Source organism: Corvus cornix, chromosome 1A, assembly GCF_000738735.6.
Source record: "Corvus cornix cornix isolate S_Up_H32 chromosome 1A, ASM73873v5, whole genome shotgun sequence".
Classification (NCBI taxonomy): Eukaryota; Metazoa; Chordata; class Aves; order Passeriformes; family Corvidae; genus Corvus; species Corvus cornix.
Window position 1 is genome coordinate 14,724,627 of NC_047057.1, and position 24,681 is coordinate 14,749,307.

The 24,681-nt window shown below is 43.9% G+C and overlaps 1 protein-coding gene across 5 annotated transcripts in view; it reads right to left on the reverse strand.

The window, feature by feature from the left end:
- CELSR1 (cadherin EGF LAG seven-pass G-type receptor 1) overlaps positions 1-24,681 on the reverse strand; it is a 167,032-nt gene that overhangs the window by 44,148 nt on the left and 98,203 nt on the right. For all 5 annotated transcript variants that reach the window (XM_010395590.3, XM_019283621.2, XM_010395593.3 and 2 more), the window contains exons 6-8: positions 6,377-6,534; positions 5,302-5,465; positions 3,525-3,650 (exon numbers count right to left, since the gene is read on the reverse strand). In XM_010395590.3, the coding sequence (XP_010393892.1) occupies positions 3,525-3,650; positions 5,302-5,465; positions 6,377-6,534 (448 nt within the window). The remainder of the gene's footprint in view (positions 1-3,524; positions 3,651-5,301; positions 5,466-6,376; positions 6,535-24,681) is intronic.

Sequence of the window (24,681 nt, forward strand, 5' to 3'; positions counted from 1 at the left end):
TAACTTGACCCGTCCTTCCCTAAAATGTGATTACCCAACCACCCCACATCAGGCTAATGGCAGGCAGCCCCAAGGGGCAGCCCTTCTCCCTCCTGCTCCAGCCTGTGGTCTCCCCTTTGCAGTCATACCACAAATGCCAGAGAGGCATAAGGTGGAACATCTGCAGCATAGCCTGCTCTTGAAAATCAGACAGCAACTTAAAAAAAGGTTGTCACCAAATACAGATGTCCCCAGATTGCTTAAAACTTGAACGCAGTGCTTGAGTTCTGGCTGTCTGGGCCAGGGCACAATTCTGGGCCAGGACAGAATTCATCAGCCCACACTGCACCGCATCAATGTTAAAGTAACCGGGACATCAGTGTTGAGCAGGATTATTTTCTCTTGCTCCACCTGTGCAAAAGCCAGCCTTCTCCTTCCTCCTCTACCCTGGTGACCTCCACAATGACCTCAGTTTCCAACTTTGCTACTGGTTTTCCAGAGTGTTGCTGAGGTTTTTGAGCCCATCTACCTCTGAAGAGCAGAGGCAGCATGCAAACTTGTGGGCTCCCCACCTGCTGGAGGCTGGGAATGCTGTTTGCAAGCATTTTGCATTTGCTCCTGGGAGAACTGGACTGGCATGGCAATTAGCCACCTTCTTCCTTTTATCACTGGTGGTGACTTTCTGTACTTGCAAATACCATTCCCTTCCCACACTTTCTCCCAACTTCCCTCCCTTCCCTGGGGCCAGGGTGCACCTTCCCCTCCTAGTTAAACAGAAATCCCCATTTGTCAGCCCCCTCTGACCTCCCTCTTTCCCCCAGACCTTCCTCATGCCCGGGACCAGGACTGTCCATGGAGGTGCTGCCCACATCCAGTGTCCCCAGATGGGACCTGACCTCCCCTGTCACCACAGAGGCCCACGTGCTTCCCAGCACAGCACCTCCCTGCCATCAGCGGTGCAGTGATGCAAACCAGTTGTGTGCCCAGGGTTTGTCACTTTGAAGCACTGCCTGTGTATGTACTTACACTCTGAAGAGACTCCTACATTTAACAGGCCATCAGAAAGACATGAGGGCTATTCCCCGTGGAGACACAGGACCTGGGGAAACATGCTGCCAGCATCCCACTGGATGTCACCTGCAGTGTGGGTGCTGGACATGTGAAAGCTTATGTTTAGGTGCAGACCTGTGGTGTTCAGCCCAAGGCTAGCACAATGACATTGGCCATCTATAAGTGAGTCAGACACAGCTGCTAGATCTTCACAGTATTGCAACATACAATTTTAAAAATAATTAAATTACAATAAAGGTGAAACTAATATTTCCTTAATTTTATCTCCCTTCTATATGTCAGCAGAGGGGGATGAGAGCTGCCAGAAGGTGAGTTAGCAGGTTCTAGGAGGGTGGTGAAGGCAAAACACTCCATCCTCACTAGTGTAGACCAGATCCCAGAGTTTCTGAAGAGCAGGAAATCAAAAAAGGTGGATTGGTAACTTGCCAAAGTCTTTGTGAGCCTGAAGCAGAACCAGCACTGCCAAAGGGATGGAAGAAATGCAGCACTCCAACTCAAAAATGCAAATATTCAATCTAAGACTTTTTTAAAAATAGATGCCTAATAATAATCCTAAAATTAGGATCATAGCTAAGCATTCAAATAAGCAACTTGAAAGACAGGAGTATAGCATATCTGTGATTCCTCCTGACTTTAACTTCAGGCTCCTGAAATCTCTGGTCACATTCCAGAACAATCCATTTCTTTCTTGGCTTGCAATTTTTCCATAGAGACACTGGCCCACAAATATCATCAAAGAAGCAAGCAGCCTGCTACCTTCAAACTATCAGAAAAACCCAACAAACTGAGGCATCAGCAAGAACATGGGGTTATGGAGTGACAAAGGGAACATGAAGGAATGCACAGTGCTGGAGGCAGAGGTGACAGCTGGGATGAGGGGCAGCAGTGCTGCTGTGACTGCCATCATCTCTATCACCTGAACTTAAAATGAGTTTCCAGGGATGGCTACAGGGCAGTTCTGAGATGATTTTCTAAATCCCAAGCTTTATGGACTGGTCTTGAGTTTGGGATAAAAAAATGGTAAATAAAACAAACATTTGATCAAATTCTAAATTTCCTTTTGAAAGCAAGACAGAGGGAAGGATAGTCTTTGCACGTGATAGCAGTACTCCATTTTCACCAGTACAGGTCACACCATAGCTGGGCCCTGGCACTCCCCTCAGAATACATCAGAGTGGGTTTGCAGCATAGAGAACAGCCAACCATGAAGAAAACACAAGAACTTCACCAACAAAGATATTTGACATGAGACACATGGAAAGATCAGATCTTCATACAAACCTGGGAAGCTCAAAATATTTGAGGAGCTGCTCCAGAAAGTAGGTACCAGGCTAGGGGCAGTAATAACAGCTCTGGGCTCTGTGTGAGGTGGAGCATAGGAAGACGTCTCCATCATTCCTTTTCCCTATTCTGCAAATCTTTATCTCCAAGACAGAAACTTAACCATGTGTCCTCTCCACTTAAACTAATACTGCTGCTTCTCAGGTAAGGGAAGAGTAGTTGCCATTACCTAGGCCTGGCCCAGGCTGAGGGATGCTGTGCTAAAGGGGTTTGCAAATCCCTGTGGTGTATTCACCTCATCTGGAGACCTGCTCTTGCAGGGTCCACACCCTGGTCAGAGTAACCAAGAATAACCAAGAGAGCTTGGGGTAGATAAACCAAGAAGTTTGGGGTAGATATATCAAAAGAACAAAATCCTTGATCACACCGCAACACTATTCTGGGCTAAGTATCAGGGGGGATAACAAAAACAAACACCTACCACATCTGCATCATGGACCAGAATTTGGCCTTCTGTTTTTAGGAAAGACATGCCTAGTAGAAGCAGGTTTTCTTTCCTGGAAGCATCCAGGAAGACTCCAAAGGAGCAGCCACCTTACAGCACCAACCCCATGGGACTCCTCACACACACAACTCCTCACTTCTAGGGAAAAAACTGACTGCAAGTTCTTCACACCCTATAAAACTCACCTGCTGCTCCTTCTTTATCCTTTAGTAATGAGGTTTTACACATCTATGCACATTGTGTTCAATCAAAGAGAAATCCAGTAAAACTGAAAGTCCTCTTTCTTAGCACAGAATGCCTTCTTACCAAAAAGTGGTGATTAAAACTGCACATTCATCCCCAGTTTGAGTCAAAGCCCAGTAAAGTCAGTGGGATTCTTTCCACTGATTTAAAGGGGCTTAGGATCAGGCATTATTACTATGAACAAATTACTAAATACTGCCAAGTTCTTTGGAACTACTTTGCTTATGTAAGTAAATCAATGAAAGCTGCTCTTATTCATGACAGTATGTCATCTACTATATAGGGGATCTCTAAAATTATTTCACATACATAATGGGTGACAGTCTCAACTGCAATCTTCTGTTACCTTTAAGCACCAGAGTTGGACATATGTGCTATGAGGTGGTAATGACAGGCAATGAAAAGTGCACACATGACAAAGCAAGACGAGCTCTTTGCATCCTACCTTGCTCACAGTTCTTCCCTCCGTAGCGCACGGGGCACTCACAGATGTATGTGTTCCACTTGTTGATGCACGTGCCTCCATTCTGGCACCAGTTGGTTTCACAATAGTTCCTCTGTGCTGCACAGCCTGCAATTCAGGAAAACCATTACTTTGCATGTTTTTAATAAGAAAAAGGCTTTGAGTGACTGTATTTGAGTTTTTATGTAAAAAGAAGAAATGAGCATTACAGGTTTGGGTTTTTTGCTTTTTTTTTCAATATTTTTGAAGTCAGTGAAGCAAAATGTGGATGGCAAAAGCTTATGTGAGCTGATCATGTGTCAAAAGCATAAAGACAAGTCTGTCTATCAAAGGCATATGCTATGACTCCCTTCTTAATCCACGATCAATGCAACATACTGCAATTTAGCTCTTACACAGACCTTCAGCAGCATGGACAGAAGGGACTTTCCATTTTTGTGTGTAGGAGCCAGTTTTAGGATGATGAGAACATTCTGTACACCTAATCACCGGAACTAATCCTGATCAGGGATCCAAGGACTGGAAACCAAATCAGAACCTCCAACAGGCTGCTTCATGAAGCAGGTTTCAGATTTAGGGGATTGCAGAATTTTATTTACAGAACAAACACAATTTATTAAAAAGTCATTTTAAGTGTTGTCTTTTTCATTAACTAATCCCCTTGGCTTTCAGAGCAAAATGACATTGTCTTGGGGTGACTTTATGATGTGCATCCCCTATTGCTGCTCTGTGCCCAGAAATTAACTTTGTGCCTTTCTGTGCCTTTAAACTGAGCCTGAGAGGGAGGAGAGGAAAAAAACCAAGTGAACTTTTCAAAACAGTTGTTCAAGGACACAGATACACACTCCTCTGCGTCCTGCTGCTGCGGTAGCAAGAGCGGAGGAAGCACCCTGCTTGCTTTTCAGCCAGCTTTTGGTTCCTTTTCTCCAGAGGGAGATGGAGAGGTGAACTTTGTTTTCCTGGGACTTTGTTTTTTCACTTCTTCTCTTCTGGGCTGTTTCAACATCAGAACACACCGGGAGAATTTTCCACCGAGGACCTGGAGGTGGGCCCACACTGACCCAGGTCCAGTGAGGAGGAGAGAGACCACACCTACAGAAGGACTCTGAAATCTTCCCAGGTTTCTCTCCAAAGCAAGAGGTTTTATTATTTAGAATTATTATCCTTTTCCCGTGTGTTTGTTAAATAAATAGTTTTTATCTCTCACTTTCTTCCGAGGAAAATTTTTTTTTTCCCGAACCTGGTGGGGGAGAGTTGGTTGTAACCTGCCTTCTATCAGAGGATATTTTCCTTCAAATTTGTCCAAACTGGCACAGACATTTAATAGGTAGTTAAAAAATAGAAGAAGAAAAGTTAATTTAGGAGTAAATTCCTGCCTGAAACTCGCAGCAATGCAGAAAGTCTAAACAAGCCCAGTCCTTTCCTGTGTGCTGCTGAATCCTGGAAGTGTGCCCTGTGCCGGGCTGTTGTGTGCCCCCATGGCACAGGTGTGGACTGCACCTTGCTCAAACAAATGAGGTCTGGCCAGAGACACAATGGCAGCACAATGCCAAGCAGCACCTTAAGTCCGTGCCCCATGGCTGCTTTGCCCTCAACAGTGCTAACAGGGGGACAGGGGTAATTTCAGAACCCTCTGTCCCCTTCCCCTTCCTGGGGCGCCTCACAGTGCCAGCCCCTTTGATATCCTAAGCCCTGCTACACACACAGCTGTGGCAGAGGCCTTTCTGGTGCTGACCTTTGGGGCACTAGTGGCCCATACCTGGCAGAGTGCCATTATTGGCGATGAAACCAGCCATGTCGATGGGCTTGCTGTCAATGGAGAGGTTCCTCATGCAGCCGATGAACTGCCTGTTGTGCACCGGGAAATCCTCAGGCAAGTTTGGGACACCACCAAGGAGGAGAGGGCCAGTTAGGTCCAAAGATCTGAAGAAACAAAGAAATGCTTATAATTTCTTGCAAAGAGTTTGTTTTGTTTTGTTCTTTATCTTATCGCTTCCATAAACACATTCGATCTGCACTTCCCTCTGCTACATGAGCACTTCCAGAGCTCGTAATCAAAGGACCGTCCAGTAACACGGACTTTTAACTTAGGAGCTGTCATGTGCATATAGAATCCAGTGACCTGTCCCTAACAGTGGCCTGTATGAAGAAGAAAATGAAAATTAGATAAAAATGTGTAGCCACAGGACACTTCTTTCTGACCCCAATCATGCAGGGACTGGCTGATGCTGCTCAGCACAAAGGTTGAGAAGCAGTACGTTTTTATATAATGACTTAATTATTATATAGTGCCAATCCTTTTTAAATCCTCTGAAGATCTTAGTCTTAATGACATTTAGTGGATGCAGGTTCTACTAAATGACTCCACACTGTGTGAAAAGTGTTATCATCCGGTCATTTGGATTAGCCCCAGTTTTTATGGTGTGCCCCTCTCTTAGGATATTACAGCACCATGCGTATCTCAATGGTCTTTCTGCTATCACTCATTACTTTATATCCCCCCTATGTTGCTTGCTGTTAATCTCCTCTTTAAACTCAACAGTACTAAATTTTTTTTTCCTTTCTTCACAGGAAACCTTTTTTCACATCCAATGATTTTCAATGGTCGTTTGTGTATATCCTTTATTTCTACCTCTTTTTAGGATAGGACTCTTAACTGAAATGATGGAAGCAATTCCATGTCCCAAATGAAACTTTGTTACTTTTTTTTGTTACGTCATTTCTTTTTCCAACTTACTGGTTCATCACTTAGTGCTCAGTGGTTAATTGCATGCTCTTGACCCTCCGCTGGAAAAAGAGAATGAGTAGAAAACACAAATATAAGGAATCCTTACTTTTTTGAGCCAGTCTGAGTCCCCTGGGCAGCACAGGTGTAGTTTCCAATGAGGCTCCCGAAGCGCACAGCCACTGCTGTGTCACAGTCGTCCACGGTCACCACAGCCACCTTTTCTCCAGAAGGCCCATGGGGAATTCCTAATCGGCCAATGTTTGGCTTCAAAAAATAAATGGCACATGTGCTACATACACATGGGATTGAAATGTTGGTTCTGTCAGCTCAACAACATACTTCTTACTACCCCCCAAAGGGGACAAAAGTAGAATATATAAACAAAACAGCGCAAGTTAGGTTGTTCCACGACATTTAGGCAAGGAAAAACCATGATGGCTGACTTCAGAGTCCACACATACCCAGTATGATACACAGGGTGGTCAGAAGTAGCTTGGTCTTTTCCACTGCTGAACTACTTTGGCCCAAATCACACCAAAGAGGTGTTTTTTCACTTCTGCATAGCAAATTCTAATAAATTATGCTCATTTTGCACCTCTTCACCTCAAGTGAATGAAAACCCTAAAATGATGTAATACTTCAACTGAGGCTAAAGGCTTAAGTCACATTTTCTCTGATGGGCATACTCTGTCAGGGCTACCAGGAACTGAGTTCAGGCCTCTATAAAAGCTGTAGCGAGGGGTTGTCTGATAACTGGAGCGAGCTTAGATGAAACCTGCTTATTCTAGCTACAAGATGGAATGCACGAAAAACCACTGCCCATTGCTAGGCTGGCTGAGAAGCCCTCAGTTTCTAGTTACAGGAGAATAGAGGCCAATGATCTGTGGAGCTGGACAACCAAAAATAATGGATGGATCTGTGCTTGCTCTGGTGCCGGCACACAGACTGACACTGAAGATGCAGCATGGAAGATGGAAAGAAAGTGTGTTTTAGAGCAGCAATAAAAGCTCTGGCTTTTCCTCACCTCCAGCTTCTCCCAGGCAGTAGGAAACTCCTGCCCACCCAATCACAATGTGCCCTGGTGAACATGAGCCACAAAACTAGAATTATCACACTCAGCTTCACACCTCCACTGTTACTGGCTCACTCTGCTAATCACCTGCTGTCAGTTGTTCTCTCCAGTTCAGCACCTACTGAGTGGGGAAATTCAGTGATCCCAACAGACAGGCTTTCCTGTGGGACCACCAGGAATTCAATCCGAACCATCAAACTTCTGTGCTTCCACCACAAAAGAATCCTTCGTCATCTCCACTAATTTTGTAACTGATGAGATGTAACCCAGAGTGACTGACAAGAGATGATATTTGCTGTGCAGAAACTCAAAAAGAGACAGATTTGTCCAGTGGAGAAGTACATTATGACTGTTAAGAAAGGGTGCATATATAAACAGCAGCGTAGCAGCCTCAGTGAAGAACTAGCAAACCCCGTAAGAAAACTGTTTCCATATTTAGTGTTCACATAGAGCCAAGGGGTCTTCATCTACCACTGGTGCAAGATCTCTGAGGACATTATGGGTACAAGAGAAGCAATGAGCTGAACTCTACTGGCTTTGCAAAGGGACACCCCACAGGAATGAAGTCAGCAGGATCTAACTAGACACACTGAAAGTCAAAACATATATATACAATGTGTTAATCAACAACAGCTGTATTCATATAAAAATGAAGATGGGTGGGCATCTGTAGCTTGCTGTACACTTGTTTTAAAACATGTACTGCTTGACTGCATTCTGAAATTCCTAATTTGTAAAGCAAACAAGGAAGCAGTAAGAGGATAAATGACTTCTTTCTGTTTCACTTACACACACATAAATTTGTTAAAATACAATCACTTTCATCATCTGTGTAGAGACAAATTTATTTTAAAGGGTAATTATCCCAATGTATAAAAAACATTTTTAAAATATGTTTCCTGGTGTCAATTCCAGTTGGAAAGTATTTTCCATTTCCTCTACCAAGAACTAACGTGATCACATAGTTTGGCAGTTATTCAGTATAAGGTTTTGACTTCTCTTGAGTGATACTAAGGCAGATTTTATTTTTTCCGATAGTCCCTGGACTTTGCCATTGCCTAGCTTGGAAAGACAGGAAACACACGTATTCAAAGTGCTGAAAATGTTATTGTATGCAATGATGGCAGTGTTAGTGAGCGGCTTTTCAAAGTACATGAAAAAATACACAGAAAACTAACCAACAGGCAGACCCTCCCTTCCAAAATTAAAATGTTTACATTCTGGGTGCTACTTCTATTCATTCGGAGGAATGATTCGATTAACATTTATGTTCTTGTGCTCCACTGAAATAATCTATTGTTTCTTACATGGGAGCCTTGACAAAGGCAGGGTATTTATCCCGCAGCAGGGGGGATCTGCCCAATGTTAATCACGATTGCAACCTGATGAGACTCAGCAGTTTGCAGCTGCTCCTTCACAGTCACTAGCTGCAGTAGCAAATTGATTTTTTTCTACTTTTATTTAACATAGAAACTGAAGAGTGTTTCTCTAGATGTTGACTGTTCATTGCAGCACAGCTCTCTGGCATTTCTTCGGCTCTGATGACCACACAAAACCATGAAGAAAGGGAATATTCCAGTGAATGAAGATATATTGTCAGCTCAAACCATATTTAGTTCAAACACAAGGTGATTTTCTGACCATGTTAAAAGGCTCATTTGACAGAATTTGGACAGACTTTTCCCAAAATACAAGAATATGTTACTGCAAAAGGAAAGAGAGATTTTCTTAGTGATTTAATGGGACAAGGTCTCAAAATATGTGGCAAGTACTACACACTACTCATCTTCTCAACAGCTAACATAGGCAATACTCTATATTTGAAGTAATGTGAAATAAATAACACATTCTCTGACTTTATCAGAGAAAGCCTGAGTTAGGAGCTCCTTCAGCAATGAATCATGGAACAGATTTTATTCATTAAATATGTTGATTAATGTTAAATATAGGTTACTGGTGATGAAAAGGATATTTAGAGTACCATGAATTTAAAAAAATAATCACTTTGAGTAGTTGCATGCAAGAAAGGGAATTAAACCCACAACATGAAACTTGGGATCTGATGACAACAATTCCTATTGCAGACTCTGACACTCTCAGCACTAAATGATGAAAAATAATAAAAAACCCCTACTAATTAACTACAAAACAATTAGGAACCATGGTGAGATTAAAAGGCTAAAAAAGCAATACAACACTGGGCTGTTGCACAGATGCATATGAGGAAAGTTTTATGAGACAGCACAGGATAGAATGTTTGGGCAGTTTTGTTTTCATTTACTAAAAATACCTTCCAATTACAGCAGGTGCACAGAACAGCAGCCAGAGCAGGGCCAAGTTTACCATATCAAACAGGCAAAATGGACTTGGCAAGTTTAACCTAGCAAAGTAAAGGCTGGGAAAGAGTTTTGGAAACAAGATGCTATCACTGCAATGGACACAGAACAAGAATAAAGCGGTATAAGATGCCCATGTGTAATGTAGGCTGTTAATCACCAGGTGATGCTCAGCCATAGGAGGCATCGTCTTTGGGAAAGTAGCAGAGGTGAAAATGATAAGAAAGCCCTTAATTTGTTTATGATTATAGAAGCCAGTGTTAGCAGAGGACTGGCTTATGTTTGAAAGAAAGTAAGTAACAGTAAGTAGTATGTGGAAAATGCACCACAAAGTGTATCGCCAACACTAAATGACAGCACACACATTCACATTTCAGACATGATCTTTGCCTCAATGAAATCCTACTGGAGCAAGACTGATCCCTAACAGTAGGAACAGCTAACACTAACCAGCATTAGTTCACACTATTATTTTCTGGAAATATGTTCAAGGAGTTAAAAGCCAGACTTTCATCTGGGTACTTAGCAGTCCTTTCTGCCTGTCAGACCCATCTCCTGAAACACATGCTACCCAAAAGGCAAGTTTCATTAGCTGTGCCAATTCTGCACTCATGAGTAAATGTGCAATGTGGTGTACAGGAATTTACCAGCATGACCCCCATTAATAGTAATGCAAGTCATGTAACCGAGTTCCTGCTCATAGAGCTGAAAATTTACATTTTGCTGCCTAACCCTAAAGGCTGCCTTTTCAGTTAATGCTTCTCCAGAAAGAAGTTGGGATTCAAATTTCAAAGACCACATGCTGTAACACTGAGTAGCAAGAAGAGGTATCAAACAGTGACAGAGAGAGAACTTGGTCTCCCTTAAACAAGCTATGAAAGAAGCGGAGTATTCTGGGACTCAAATGAAAGGAAGAAAAAGCAGCCCCCAGTTTTGCAGTGTTTTATCACCATCACATAGTGATGCTTCAAACATTCTGTGCATCCCATAATGAAATTAATTTTGTTATTCTGACTTATGTTTTCATGTTATAGTCACATATAGGGTCATTTGGAGAAGAGAAAGGAACAGTCCTGTCTCAGGATCCACATGTGACAGCATTAAGTCCCCTACCTTTTTCTCTGTCTGTAAACCAAGACGAACCATATTTATGTTCCTCAAATGATGGCAATTAGTACCTAAAATTGTAGACAATGTAATGAAACTTAACTTTGCCTCACTGAGCTTTCATGAAGATTAGAGGTTCTGATCTACAAGTGACAATCTCCCATCTCATGTCTAACCCATGACATTCACCCTTGCCCAGAAAGAGTCACAGCCAAAATGTGACTACAGGAATGACAGCCTCCTAGGATGTGTTTTGAAAATTGTGGCTGCCTTTCTGACCATAGCAGAGATAACAGTGAAACTCATCTACTGTCCTCAGTGATGACCTGGAGGAGTGACCTTCTCAAGCTGCAAGGGCATATGGAACTCCCTTTGGCTACCTGTAGTGACTTTCTCAGGTTGCAGTGAGAGAACACCACTGTGGAGGTATTTTACTAGTGATGCCAAATCTGATTTTCATGAAACCCAGTTACAGAGCAATGTTTGGACTTCTCCCCATAAATTCAACATCAAGAAAGACATGTAGATTCTCCCAGGTGAAAAAACCTGAGAAGCTTAATCTGTGAACTTGTGTTTCATAAATGGAGACCAGATAGAGGAGAGAAGGTCATCAAAACACGTCTGTTTATAATTTGCAAATCCACTGCACAAATCCACTCTGATTCCACTTAGAACATCAGATGTGGATATTCTCATGTATCTCAGTTTCACTTAGATTCTCTATTATGTTTAAGTAAATATTTAAACGGCAAGAGCCCACACAGTTACTTATTAAAGACACAGCTGGTGTAACGATGCACAGTGAATGGAAAAGACATACAGATCAAGGGACAATGGGAGCCCTTGTCCTAAACACTTAACCATTGTATTTTACATTCTATGTCCTACTGTTTCCAAAAGCCAGGATGCAAAATTGTTGGAGAGGTTTAAGCAAGTAGTCCAATCTTTGTCAGACTTATTTTAAAGTAAACTAGACTAGATAGTGTCTGTACATGTAATAGTAATACCACAAAGTTCAAATGTTTATTTAGACAACCAGCAGCAGTGGTGACACTCAGATTCCTGGATCTCACTCTTTTATTAGGTAATCTGCAAGATAATAGTCTTTTCCAGAGGTCTCACAAACATCTCCTCCACCAGAAAACTTTTTTCCATTTTTAGATAAAAACTTGCCACTTGACTTTTCTCACAGATGGAAAGACGGAAGAGTGGTTTTGGTCAGCCATCAGAGCGTGTTCCAACATAATGGATATTCCCTGAGCTCAGACTGAAAGCTGTGCTCTCCAGCCCGAACCTTGGCCAGGAGGTCTTCCGCCTGCTTTAGCCACCCCATTGAGTCTGTTGAAGGAGCTGAGGAGATGATTCAGCAGCAGACTGTAAGTATGGCCAAGACTTAGGGAATCCAAACCAGGATTGCTTGCCGATGAAACACAACGTACCTCATTACACTTGGCACCAGCAGGAGACCTATTTTCTTCGGGGTCAGATGTTGCATATTGTAAATTCTGCATTTGCTCAGTTCACTGTACACATTAAAAATCTATTTTAGAAAATCGGTCTTTTAGCAAAATGCTTTGCATGGCATAGCTTAATATTCAGAGCTTGGCTTGTTTGTCTTTTCAATAACTGCAAATGTGTAAGAAGAAAAGGCATCCTGAAGTCAGTGCCAGCCTTTCAGTGATTCCAAGAGTTTGCTTACCAGACAGTAAGTTACCCTTCTGTTTTTGTTAATTAGTAGCTAATGATTTATTGGCTGTTTGGAGTGGTTAAAGGTTAAAAAGAATCTGTTTCCTAGTTATTTTTTTTAATACTCTCCTCTGCATTGTTAATGCTCTGGTTCAGACCCCACTGCCCCAAAAGTGCTGGGTGGAAAATGCCTTATATTCATACTTTTTGGGGCTCTTTGCTTTCTAACGCTTCCAGCTACAGTAATAATGGGAGAAAATGGGGGAACTGGCATTGGGTCCTGCCGGAGGCTGCTGCTGGGGCTCCGGCCACCGCAGGGTCCCCCCTGCGCGGTTCCCTGGCGCTCATTAGGCCGCCCGCCAGCCGCCCCGGCTGCTTTGTTAACCCGCCGGCCTCTGCTCCGCGGTCTGATGTGGGGAAGGGAGGAGCCCCTGCGATTCCCAGGCGATGCTGTGCTGCTTCAGTGGTCAAAAAGCTCATTAAGGGCCCACGGCGGCGGCGGCCTCCCTGGACAAGCTGCCGGAGCCCAGCCCCCCGCAAGGAAAATAAATAAATAAACAGGAAAAAATAAACAGGGAAAGCACACTGCTTGCAGTCCTTGGGGAGAGACTAGGAAATGCCAGAGGAGCTTAGCATGGACTTGCAGATCACTCTGATCAATCAGGAAACTCCAAATTAGGCCAGATTACAGAAACCACTAACGTTAATCGTTGTTTTCTAGTTTCTCCTTACAGATTTCCAGAATACCTTTTAAATAGGTGGTGTGAGGAACAGATCCTGATTAGTCACCAGGGAAAGGCAGGACAAGTCATTTCACATAACCCCCTTACTCCTTTGATGTATGTATCCCCTTTATTCACTGAATATTTTAATGGCACTTCTTTATACAAATTTGGCTCAAGTCTGTACAGAAACATGAGAGCCTGTGACAGTGAAAAGGAAAACCAAAGAGCTTCCCATCAGTGAGTCAAAAATGCAAATCCTGAAAAGCCACCAGACCAGTTCCTTTTCCTAGAGAAACGCCCTGCAACACCAATCATCAGGATCTGGGCTGGCCCACAAAGTCAAGCAAGTTTTACTGGCCTCATTTGTTATCTCCTTTAGGGCTGCATCCAGAGGCTAAACTTTGATATTCAAAGCAGGAGGCTTTCAGCACAGCTATGAGAGTTGGCACCAGTGAATGGCACTGCCCGAATTGCTGCTGCTCTTCCAGTGGGGCAGAGATGGGGAGCAGCCCCTCCTGTCTCAACATGTGGCAATGGCACAGCAGGGCTGTGAAAAGCCATGGTTACAACAGGCATGGCATCCAGATACGCTTCTTGCCTCCACAGCATGACCATCCAGCTACTGCAAAGGGTATATTCTTAGTTTTGACTAACTTTGGCAAGGGCTGCTGTAGTGCTGATGGGAAGAATGAGTTTTCCCTGTCTGCAAATGGAAATTTTATCCTCAAATATGTATTCCCAGATGCTTCTCACCTCTTTGATGCTGAATCAGTGACACAACACGACAGACCTGTTCTGGCTGTCAAGAGACCATTCCCTCTTCTCAAGACAACATTCAGTTTTCCATGTGGGAGACAGCACTCACCACAGTGCTCTGCTGATGTGGGTGCCCTTGTCCTCCCTCTACAGCCCTCTCCTCACTCTGATCTACCCCTGTGGCTGATGTCCCTTCTCCTTCTCCTGCCCTCTGAACCCTTTTTCTGCCTATTTTGCTGCCTTCCTCTCTCTCCACCAACAAGGATGTTCTCCAGCACCCTTGGAGAACTGGGAAAGGAGAACATGTGAAGGATGCTAGAAGATCCCCCTTCTCTCCTTCACCTGCTGTCCTCTCCTAGTTCAGCAAACTCTCCTCCCTTTGCCATTTGTCTGTAACTACCTGCCAAAGTACCACTCTAAAATATTTTGGCTTTATTTAAATCTTTTATGTTCTATGACATATTTTTGCATCCAGGATGTGAATGTTGCTGCTCTCAGAGTCCAGGAAATACCTGTGACACTTATGCACAGCAACTAACTCCTTCCTGGAAAAATCCCTGGTGACACCTTGCCAAGCAAGCTGCTGCTTAGTGTGGGTAATGGAGTCACATTTCAGCCTTTAAAATCCAGGAATCCCACACTTTTCTAAGGGGTCCCTCCCTGACCCCATGGCTGGATCTTTGTGAGGGTCTCCTGGCACACAGACTCCTGCAAGGCCAGGTAACTGCAAAGTGCTGTTTCGTCTCACTGCACAGACAGATACAAAATACCCGAAAAGTTACTGCAAATCGGTGAGCTACTGTAATTTACTACATGATTTAATGGAGATAACAGTGCACTTCAAAGAACATGCACCAAATTCCTGAGGTGCCATTTCAATGACTCTGCTGGCTTCGAGCAAGGCCTTGCCAGGCTGGACTGTACAGCACAACCTTCAAGCACTGTCCTCAGGGCCTTAGGGTGAGCCAAGGGCCATTCAGCTTCTGGCAGATCTCATGGAGGTCCCTTACATCTCCTTAGCCTTCCGGAGGAGCTGAAAATCACCATTTTGGGAGATGCCATTAAATGTCTTTGCATTTTTGCAGCGCAGAGGTGTCAGATGGCTTGAGCATCTGACATCAAAGAGCATCACTGGGTGCCAGATTCCCAAGGGTGACCAGAGAGCCCCACACCAGGAGGAAAAGCCACACAGCTGACACCCAGCTCAGGTGTGGGTTGGGCACAGACCTAGATGGGCACACAAGTTAAGCCTTTAAAACCTGGGTGATGTGAGAAGAGTAAGTACTGAACAGCCTTGCCAAAGATGAGGCTTCCAAAAGAGCAGGGACTCAGGCTGGTTTTGCCAACACACGGTCCCTGACTGTATGGATGTTTTCTAAAAAGTTACTGTTTGTGTTTGCATATAAAGTCACTACCACAGCTACCAGGGTTTTCAGGTGGTGTTTGCAAACTGTGAGAGCAACAGTTCCAAAAGCAGGAGGGGGAGAGAACAAGCCAGGCACTAGGTACACGCTTTCCCTCTCTTCCCCAGTCGCTGGAGAGATTTCTCAAAGCTGTCACTGAGAGCTGAGCCACTCAGTGCTGTGGAGCAGGTCACACTTTACATCTCAATGACCTCCAAATGACTTTCACTGCTTTACACTTTAATTTCCCGAGACACAGATTTAGAGGTGAGTTATTTGTTATTTTGTGTCAAGACAATGGAATGTCGCTCCACAGCCAAATCCTGATTTCCTTTCCCAGATATCAATCACTTCACACTTACCCTCTACCAGAAAAAAAAAAACAAACAAAACACCAACAAAAACAATTACTACTAATTGAAATATTGGGGGAATTGCAGGGAGGGGCTTTTAAACTCCAGACTCACATGTGCCTGTTGCACAAGGATAGATCAGCTGCCCACCCCCCACCCCCTTACACCCACTAACACCTGCAGGGGCTCCACAAGAGCAAGAAAAAGTAAACATTAGCCAGGCAGCCCTCCAGTGCTTTCCAGGAGATGTTAGGAATGTAAATGGTTGCCATAGGCCAGACCAAAGTCCCACTGAGGGAGTGGTAGATGCTGTGGAAGTGTGTAAAAACAGGGCAAATGTGCAGCAACATTTTTCTCCTGGCTCTAGGCTTTCCACCTGCAATACTGCAGGCTGGAGCTCAAGACGGGTTTTCACAGGATCCTGTCACATTTTTTCGTATGGATGGGACTCCTGTTCTCATCTAATCAGTCTTGTGCTTTATACAACCAAAGAGCATCACCCAAAGAGTCCTGCTCAATAACATAGCTTGCACCCAAGCAAAAATTTTCCTTTAGAAAGGGAAATACTGACTTGATTTAAAGATTTCAAGGGACAGCAAGACCGTCAGACCTGTGGGCAGATATATTAATTCTAATCAGAATCTGTCAAGGTTCAGTTGCTATATAGCAAATCTATGGTCTTACCTAGAGGAGGACTTTCATTGATGATCTTCTGGATTTGGGTGGAAGAGGATGAATCCGACCTCAGCAAGGATGTGAGTGTCTGAATCATGAGCCAGAAAGCCAGGAAATGACTCAAAACTGAACTATTTTTTCTGAGATTACCTCTTCTCATGGCATTTTAAAAATTGAACTCTGAGCATGTGGGAAATGACATCTTTTGCATTCAGACACGAAGAACATATTTTATGTGTTTGACTAGAAAAACATTCTGAACTTTAAATGTAAAATGTGGAATGCATTCAGTAATGAAAAAATATACTTTCTTTCCTTCCTCTAGCTGCTTGTAATTTTAATTGCTAGTTTTTTTTTTTAAATGGCCATGCCCAGTAGCACCAAAAATACATAGTACAGGTAAGTAATACAAATGCATAGCTACAAATTCCTCATACCCTCATATTGTCCATGTGCCTCCAGCACTACCTACCACATCTTTCACCAATATACAAGCCTACCCACCAAAAAGCACAATAATCTGCTGATACAGCAACTCCTGTTCTTGCAAGAAAGTTGTGAAAAAGCTATCATAACCTGCTTCTGGCTAACCACCTTGGAAACCCAGTCAAATTTCCTTACCCTCTTGAGTTGAGAAGTAAATTAAAAGTGCATTTTTCTCAGGATGCTGCTTAAAAATTTTGGTTGTGGCTAGAAAAGAAAGTGACTTTTACACTTGAATTGCTTTTTTTTCTTGTAAAGCTGAAGAAACCCCGGTAGCTTTCTCTGTGAAGAAGAAGCCCCCCAGTTACACGGGTAAGTACAGCTAAGTCCTCAAGAACCTGAGCTAATGAATTGACTGTGGTTATGCTCCCTGTGGTTTTGGTGTCCTGTAAGCTTCCCTGTGTGTAAACTAAGGCAGAACTTTTGATCCCATGAAAATGCCGTAGAAGGAAAGGCATCCAGCACAAATTGATGATCTGGTGAAGTGTACCATCTATGCTCTGCTGCAAGTTAGCACCATCCACCACCTCCTTCTTGCTACAACACCACTGACCTCTAGACCTCGCTGTGCATTGTGCTATTAAACAATTCACAATGAGATGGGTGATAAGGAAATGATAAAGTTGGAAGAAATATGGTTAAATCTGGTTTCTTTTAAGAGGAAGCACTACATTGTAACACACTTTCTGCCTTGCACGCTTAAGAGGGCTTTTAAAAGCTATATTGGCATTTCCTTGAAATACCATGAATTTAGGTTTTGAAATGCCACAAAATTCTCTTTCTTTCTGGAAAAATATGCCCAGAGAAGTAGGTTGCTCCTAATTGAAAAACATTTTCAGTATTTCCAGTACGTCCCCACCTCCACAGTTTGCTTGACATAGAAATTACTATTCTGCATTTTTCTTTATCAGACAATGCCAAGCAATGCTGGAGCATGTCCGTGTCAATCACAAATGCAGTAAACACAGCAAGTCAATCTGAGCCAGCAAAATCCAAACTCTGGCAGTGTCCACATCTGATCAACAGTGGCATTACCATAATCTTCAACAACTGCATTGTTTATTTAAAAAGTCTCCCTCAATCCCTTAACAAATTAATCTGGAAGCCACCATGAGGATTAACTTCAAAAATCCTCCCTCAGATCACAATTACATCTGCTCAGATGTCACCAGTGATAGACATTTGCATAATTTGCACCCGTGATAGACATTTGCATAAGTCATAACCAACATCTATTAATAGTTGCTTTTCCAGTTATTTGACTTCTGTTGGGGTCTGTCTTTTCCAACCAAGTTACAAAACTCATCTGGGCAACCCTGCTCTGGTGTGAGAGGTGCTCCCCAGCACAAGGGATAATACCTAATACCTAAATCTAAGAATTTAATTGCCAACCACTTTTCCTGACCGTTCAGATTAAGAAGTAAATGATACTGGGTGGTGTCCTGGATACTGTGAGGGCAGGGTCTTTCACTCAGGGTCCAGTGACTAAAGTTATGCCTAGCTGGTGGCAGCTATGTGGCTTTTCTCCAAGGAGCTGGCAATCCCTATTCAGCTGCAGGCATGTGCCTGCCTCATAAATCACCCGCAGCGCTGGCAGCCTCCTTGGCAGGCTCAGCAGGGAGAGAGAGAGAGCTGAGCAAACAAGGTGTTTGTGCTGGAATGCTCCCACAAGGTGGGAGTGGGGTAGTGCAGGGAAGCCTGTGCTGAGCCACTGTGTGATGCTGCCTGTTGGTTCTGGGGCAACAGAGTGCTGAGAACCCAGAACTTCTAACAAGAGTTGGTTCCCTTTACAGGAAAGAAAGCAGTAACCAGCACCATCTGTATCTTTTGGCACAATTGTCACAATCTGAGTTTCACTACAACACTGTAGTGAAAGGCACTCTGCCTTTTTTTTTTTTTCCAAGGCAAAGTAGCAAAATCAATTGTCAGTCCTGGATACAGAATACATTTCCATAACAGGCAAATTTGCCATCATCAGAGACAGTCTGTGTTTTCAGAAGGAAGCGAGATAACCTATCTGTCAGCTCCAAAGGCACCTCGTGCAGGGGCACATGTGCTGGAGCCAGCAGGGTCTGTGCTTGTCTCTGCAGCAGAACATCAGAGGTTGCTGCACTCATCCCATCCTATTCAAAACAAGTTGCTACATTAACCTCTCCAACACAGATCTGCACATTCCCGCTGCCTGTGACTGCCTGTGCCACTTGTGTTTATGCCCTTGGATTAAAAGGCACATCCTGCCTGCCCACGGCTGTGGATTGCAAGTGGCCACCAAGCTTCAGTTGCCCACAACTGCACCAGCACATAGCCCTGTAGATCTTGATTTTTGGAGTATGACTGTGTCACCCACCCTGGTGACTGGTGGCTGCATGAAACTTGGTCCCAGATGGCTCCTGGGTGGGAGAGCAGGGGTGGACCCAAGTTTTTAAAAGGTAAGTTTCGTGTACACATGCTCGAGTTGTTCAGCACTGCTCTGCCTCTCGCCACTGTTAGGCAGTTGTGTGACACAGGCTCCCAGAATCAAAACAGAGGCTCTAGTAAAACAAAGGCAGTGATGAATGTCAGAGATTTGCCATAAAGATAATCCTAAAGATAATTCTGCCAATGAGCGGCAGACATAACGTGTGCAAGAGTATAAGAAATACAGGGGTTTTACAGGACTGTACTTTCCAACTGGTTGATTTTTCTGCTTAATTTAGAAAACAGGGAGATGCATTCTCAGCTCCCCAGAAATACAAAAACTCAGCAAACCCCAAACTCAGCAAACCTTCCCTTTACATATCCACGCTTGCCAGGTAAACATAGCATTTTTTATCTCAAGGTCTTTCCTACTTATATAGGAATTAGAGAAAGTCCATTATAGAAAGTCTTTATCTGCTGAACACCAGGCCTGTTGTAAAGTGCTTATTTCTTGCGTAGTATCATCATTTAACCCCAGCAAGCAGCTAAGCCCCACACAGCTGCTCGCTCTCTTTCCCCACAATAGAATGGGGGATAGAATTGGAAGGGTAAAAGTGAGAAAACTTGTGGGTTGAGATAAAAACAGTTTAATGGGTAAAGGAAAAGCTGTGCACACATGCAAAGCAAAACAAGGAATTCATTCACCACTTCCCAAGGGTAGGAAGGTGTTCAGCCATCCTCAGGAAAGCAGGGCTCTGTCACGCGTAACGGTGACTTGGGAAGACAAATGTCATCACTGTGAACATCCCCCCCATTCCTTCTTCTTCCCTTCAGTCATATGGCATGGGCTACCCCTCTGGTCAGCTGTCCTGGCTGTGTCCCCTCCCGACTCCTTGTGCACCCCCAGCCTCCTCACTGGTGGGGCAGCCTGAGGAGTAGAAAAGGTCCTGACTCTGTGTGAGCCCTGCTCAGCAGCAACTCAGACATCCCTGTGCTACCAACACTGCTTTCAGCACAAATACAAAACACAGCCCATATTAGCTACTGTGAAGAAAGTTAACTTTGCCCCAGCCAAACCCAGTACAATTGGGCATGACAAAAATCACACATGGAGATGATGAGTGTATGTAGAGTGAAGGTGGGTGGTTCAGAATAGATCTGCAGATGCTTTCTGTTTTCTTTTAACATTAAGAGCATTGACAGATACTATCTTCGGGTACACTCTCAATTTATGCCTCTTCAGACATCTATATTCACAGAACTTCCATATGAAATTCCTTTTTCTGACCACCATATTGCCTGACTAGCTACAGGAACAGCATCAAATGAAGCCCTGACCTGACCTGGGATTGCTTTTTTCTTCCTGACTTTTCCTCCATGACCCTACCCTTCCTTCTACTTTATCCTGAGTCCCGAGCAAGTGCAGATAGGATCTGTTTCTCTGTTGCAAACAGCTTCATCCCAAGTCTACCTCAGGTGGCAGCAGTCCCAAATCGATATCATCCTTAAGACCCTCAGCTGCCCATAGCTTCATCTGGATCACAGCAAAGCACACAAGCACTGTCCAACAGCGCTGGAGAGCCACTGCTCAGATGGCATGAACAAATGGGGGTCACTGAGGTGTCCCAGATACGGAGGTAGTTAGTTTTGTCCAAATATATACTACCCCTGGCATCAACAGCCAGTCTGTGGGCACTACTAGTGATCCACAGTATGGAGGATTTGTGGATGCAGACTTCAAAAAATAAGCTCTGCTTATTTACAGCACAGCTGTAGGGGCACGGGTAAATAACCCTTCAGGGGCAGCTTTGGCCAAGGAACCCACAGGTGAGGGAGAAAGCTGCCTTCCCACCCACTCGCTCGCCTGCTGAGCAAGCACAAGGGGAGAGCTGCGGCACCCACCCCAGGTATGGAAAATAAAATACAGTGCGGGACTTGGCACTGAAACACAGGGTGTTCTGGCACCTGGAAACAGCTTTCAGCCAGTGGATGAGGGATAAAACCTCCATAAGACAGGAAGGTACTGGCAAATTCTAGAGCATGAGTGGGCTGAGAGCTAAATCTCTACAGTATTAGCTCAGTCTTTGGTGATATTCAAGCTGCAGCATGCCCCAGATGAAGGCCAGTTAACTCAAGAGAAACCACCACTTACCATAGGCAGATTTTTGAATTCATATGTGAGTCTGAAAGCAATGCACCTCCTGTTCTTTGAATTCACAACACGCCAAAGAGCAACACTAAGCAGCCCTCACTTCTTTCAAGTTTATCTCTAACTGAAGAATTTGCCTGTTTTCTCCAGCAGTTGTCGTCAGGCTAAGTACAGGTCTGGGTTCTGCCGGGTGGGAAGCTCATAGGGATGAGAATCAGCAGGTCCCTACTAACTGTAACCATTCTGAAGGGGTGGGCTACTCCCAACACAGCCAAGTATCTGAAACAAAAACCATGGCACTCCTCAGTCGAAGACATTCAAGGAGGGAGAGAAAGAACAGCAGCTTACTATTGTTTATCAGATATGAGAAGAAACCTCATCCCAATTATGGAAAAAGAGTAGTATTTGTACTGAATAGCAGTCTAGGAGACTGCAAGCTCCACCAGTACAGTGGAGACACTCTCCTAGGCACCCATCATTTTACACCTCTTGACCATAAAAGTGGATCCCACCACATACACTGTCTAACAGCACACAAAAGTTGTTACTTTTGTGAGTCATTCTGTGAGTCATTCAGGGTTTTTTTGTTCATCCTATTCCCCAGAATTACTGCACTGCACATCAGACACTCAGTGGTAGCTTGTTTCTATATGCTGTTAGGCTTTCTGTCACTGAGGTTAAATTAACCTGTGCTCCCTTAAAGAGATGCAGCAGGACCTTCTGCCTAAAGAGCAGTAACATCCTTAAGCAACTCTGATGTTGTATATATATAAGTAAGACATAATATACAGAGCATATAAATATAAATATACAGGTACATGCCCTCTATAATTAAAGGAACATGTCCATACTCAAAACATTTTTATGTTGTGCCAAATGATGAATTCTACCCTGAGGTAATGAGTCAGGTAAAACATTAACATAAGTTCGATGGTATATCTCAAATTCTGAACAAAACTGTGTTTCTATCAGAAGTTTGGGAGAGTGGTTTGAAGTTTTCATTTAATTAAAAACACCACTCACTACTGGACTCAGTAAAATCTGCTGTTCCAAGTACTACCTACAATCATACACGATCCTGTACATGCAATGAATGCCAGACAGTTCATGTGATGTCACTGGTATTGAGCATCGCTACCATCAAAAACGAGTTTGCTTCTATTCCAAACAAGTATCAGCATGGCTAAACCTGGTGACTGTCACTCATGCTGGCAGGTTCAGGAGAGTCAAACAGTGTGGATCACTGTCCTTGAGAGGCTGACTATATTCTCATAATGTGGAAAGGAAGTATAGTACTGAGGCAAGTAGGGCAGCTGACACTGCTGCTGCCCCTTACACCAGCTATCCTGTGAACGAGCAGCAGGCTCTTTCTACTATTTTTGATCAGTTTTATTTGTCAGGCTGAAATCTTCCCCCTCCTCCCACTTTTCCATCCAAAATAATTTTTTAAATTCCATTTCTTATAAATTTCTTATCAATATATATGCCTCTTGAGAAAGCAGGTCACCCATGGGTTACCCTTAATTCAATACCTCCTGCTGAGTTTAGTGGCTGCAAGACCAGGACCCTGCTAAGTAATGTGTTTGAGCTACCAGAGTCAGCAGTGACTTTCCTCCCCATCTACCCCCATCTGTCAGCAAACATCTATAATGGCAAGTAACAGGTAAACTGATACTTTGCTACTGGGAAGCTGACAAACTCCTAATACATGACTGAAACTAGATAATGGTTATAAAACACTCCTAGTTCACTTCTGCTCTCTTATAACTTCTAATTCCTCCCTCTTGGCATCTTCCCTTCCAGAAATTCAATACATAGCCAACAGTTAGTACAAGTTCCATGTGCTTCCCTCAGGCACTTCCACTGAAAACAAGTGTGTCAGCTGGTTTCCTCCAATGCAGGGAGCATCCATTTCCATCACTACACAATAAATGAAACTACATTGCTTCCCTTCCTCTGATACAATCTGTTTCCTTACTGCAGTGTTTTACAGTGCTGGCACATACCAGGATTGGTAAGAAAGCATCAAATGCTTGAGCTGACAGAGAGCTGGTTTGACGCCTTTCTGCAAACACAGTGGAGCAAAGCCTGCTCTGGACTTACCTTTTATTGATGAGGCTCCAGTGTTTGACCCCAAGTGGAAGGGGACCTTCATGATATGGAGTTAATCCTAAACCATCATTTTTCAACAACACTAAAGATAAATATTACCAAGCACATCACTTCTGAGCTAAGTACAGAAAATAATTTACAGGAGACACTTCTACACTTGTTTCTTGTTTCACTGTGCTTATTAACAAACTGGCTTTATGCAGGGTGACTTTGCACACCACGAGGATGTGTGTGTTAAGAAAATAGCTGCTGCGGAAGTTTTTTAATGCAAGGCAGACAAATCAATAAATTTGATCTCTATGGATATCTGGGATGATGATTATGCATTTCCCACGGACAACATTGGCAAGAGATGTCTAAAAAGGAGCAAAAACCAGAAGCTCCCCAGGCAAACAGCAGAACAGAAAAAGGAACAAGGAGCCCCAAAGGGATGCTGGTGCAGGTAGCCCCTATGGCCCTGTTACCAGGGATGGGGTGCTGCTGCAAAATGCCAGCAAGAGACAGAGGCAGACAGGAACGAGGAGAGTCCAGAAGGGCCCGGACGTGAGGATCAACCTCACGATGAGCTGGAGACGGAGGAGGGGAGGGAGACAGCTCAGGGGAGATCCGCCTGCTCAGAAAGGTTGCACAGTGTCTGAGCAGAACAAAGGGGCTGTGTAGCCTTGAGATGGTGAACTGGCACTGCAGTAGGATTTTGGAAGAGCGGAAGGATGCAGAACCTGCAAAATAATATGTGTGCATAATTTAAGGAAACTCATGAGTTTTGGTACTCTGTTGTTCAAACATCTCAACTGTGTCAAGTTTAGACACAGCATCCCATTTTTCTTGGCACAACTCGAATCCCTAAATTATCCGTCTTTTCAACCTACTCACAGGAACTTCTAGCTTTGTTAAAACATGAAGTAGCCAAGAAACTGCTTTACAAACAAATACCAGCTGAGGCGAGGGCTTAACCCTGGGGCAGGGTGCGGGGGCAGCCCGGCGGGCAGGGCTGCAGAGCTGCCTCCAGCTGTCACTGCCCTGCAGCACCCACTCCCTCTTTCACTACTGGAGAGCTGGTGCATCATATGCAATTCTCAGACATGCTGGGAAGTCCTGAGAGCATGCTGAATACATACTGGTGAGCATATCCTACTTGTGCCATTGGCTCAATATTG